Source organism: Trachymyrmex cornetzi, unplaced genomic scaffold (genome assembly GCF_001594075.2).
Source record: "Trachymyrmex cornetzi isolate Tcor2-1 unplaced genomic scaffold, Tcor1.1 scaffold807, whole genome shotgun sequence".
Taxonomy (NCBI): domain Eukaryota; kingdom Metazoa; phylum Arthropoda; class Insecta; order Hymenoptera; family Formicidae; genus Trachymyrmex; species Trachymyrmex cornetzi.
Window position 1 is genome coordinate 69632 of NW_017300144.1, and position 946 is coordinate 70577.

Here is a 946-nt window from a genome sequence, read left to right on the forward strand (position 1 = left end):
CGGATACCGTTAAATATAAAATGGGTGATTTGCCGAAAGCCCGAGTGTGCGATGCGTCTCCTTTTGCGAACACCGGAATCGATTTTTGTGAACCGTTTTACGTTAAAGAAAAAAAATATAGAAATCGGAATCGGATTAAAATATACGTATGTGTACTCATATGCATGGTGGTGAAAGCCGTACACTTGGAAGTGGTGATCTTACTATCGACGGATTCCTCGCTGCCTTACGACGTTTTATATCAAGACGCGGCATTCCAACTCATATTCACTCCGACAATGGAACCAACTTTGTCGGAGCGAATAATCAGTTAAAAGAATTATATGGTCTCTTTAATTCTAATGAACATAAAAATAAGATAAATCAATTTTCGTTGGAACATCGAGTCACGTGGCATTTCATACCTCCTATTGCACCGCATTTTGGCGGACTGTGGGAGTCGGCGGTAAAGATGTTCAAACACCATTTCAAACGCGTCATTGGTGAACTTCTATTCACTTTCGAAGAATTTAACACTTTTACCATAGAAATTGAAGGAATATTAAACTCGCGACCTATTTCTGCGCTATCTTCCGATCCTAATGACCTTTCCGCTCTTACACCTGCGCATTTTTTGATCGGTAAACCATTGAATAGTCTACCTGAGCTCGATCTCTCATCTGACTTAAACTAGAGTCCATGCACCCAAATCTTTTTACACTTTTTACACTCCCGACCCCGCCTTTCGCATAGTATAGGTTACATTCCAATTCGTATTTCGCAATTCGTGCCATCTCCTTGTGAGTGTACTGTGATTATACTGAATAAACCAGAAACGTTAATGTGACATCTCAGAAAAATATTATTTCTTGTATATTGTCAAGATATATCAAATATAATAACTAAATTTCTATTTTGATGCTGAATATACTGCTATCATATCGATTATATCCAAGACGTCTGGTGC

At 38.5% G+C, this 946-nt stretch overlaps 1 protein-coding gene across 1 annotated transcript; it reads left to right on the plus strand.

The window, feature by feature from the left end:
- Positions 1 to 160: 160 nt before the first annotated feature.
- On the plus strand, positions 161 to 673 carry LOC108768556 (uncharacterized). Its single transcript, XM_018519023.1, has one exon. The coding sequence runs from the start codon at positions 161 to 163 to the stop codon at positions 671 to 673; it is 513 nt and encodes a 170-aa protein (XP_018374525.1).
- Positions 674 to 946: the final 273 nt, after the last annotated feature.

What these genes read in the sequence shown, in the direction of transcription:
- LOC108768556 (XM_018519023.1), top strand. Translation starts at nt 161, where the DNA reads ATGCATGGTGGTGAAAGCCGTACACTTGGAAGTGGTGATCTTACTATC.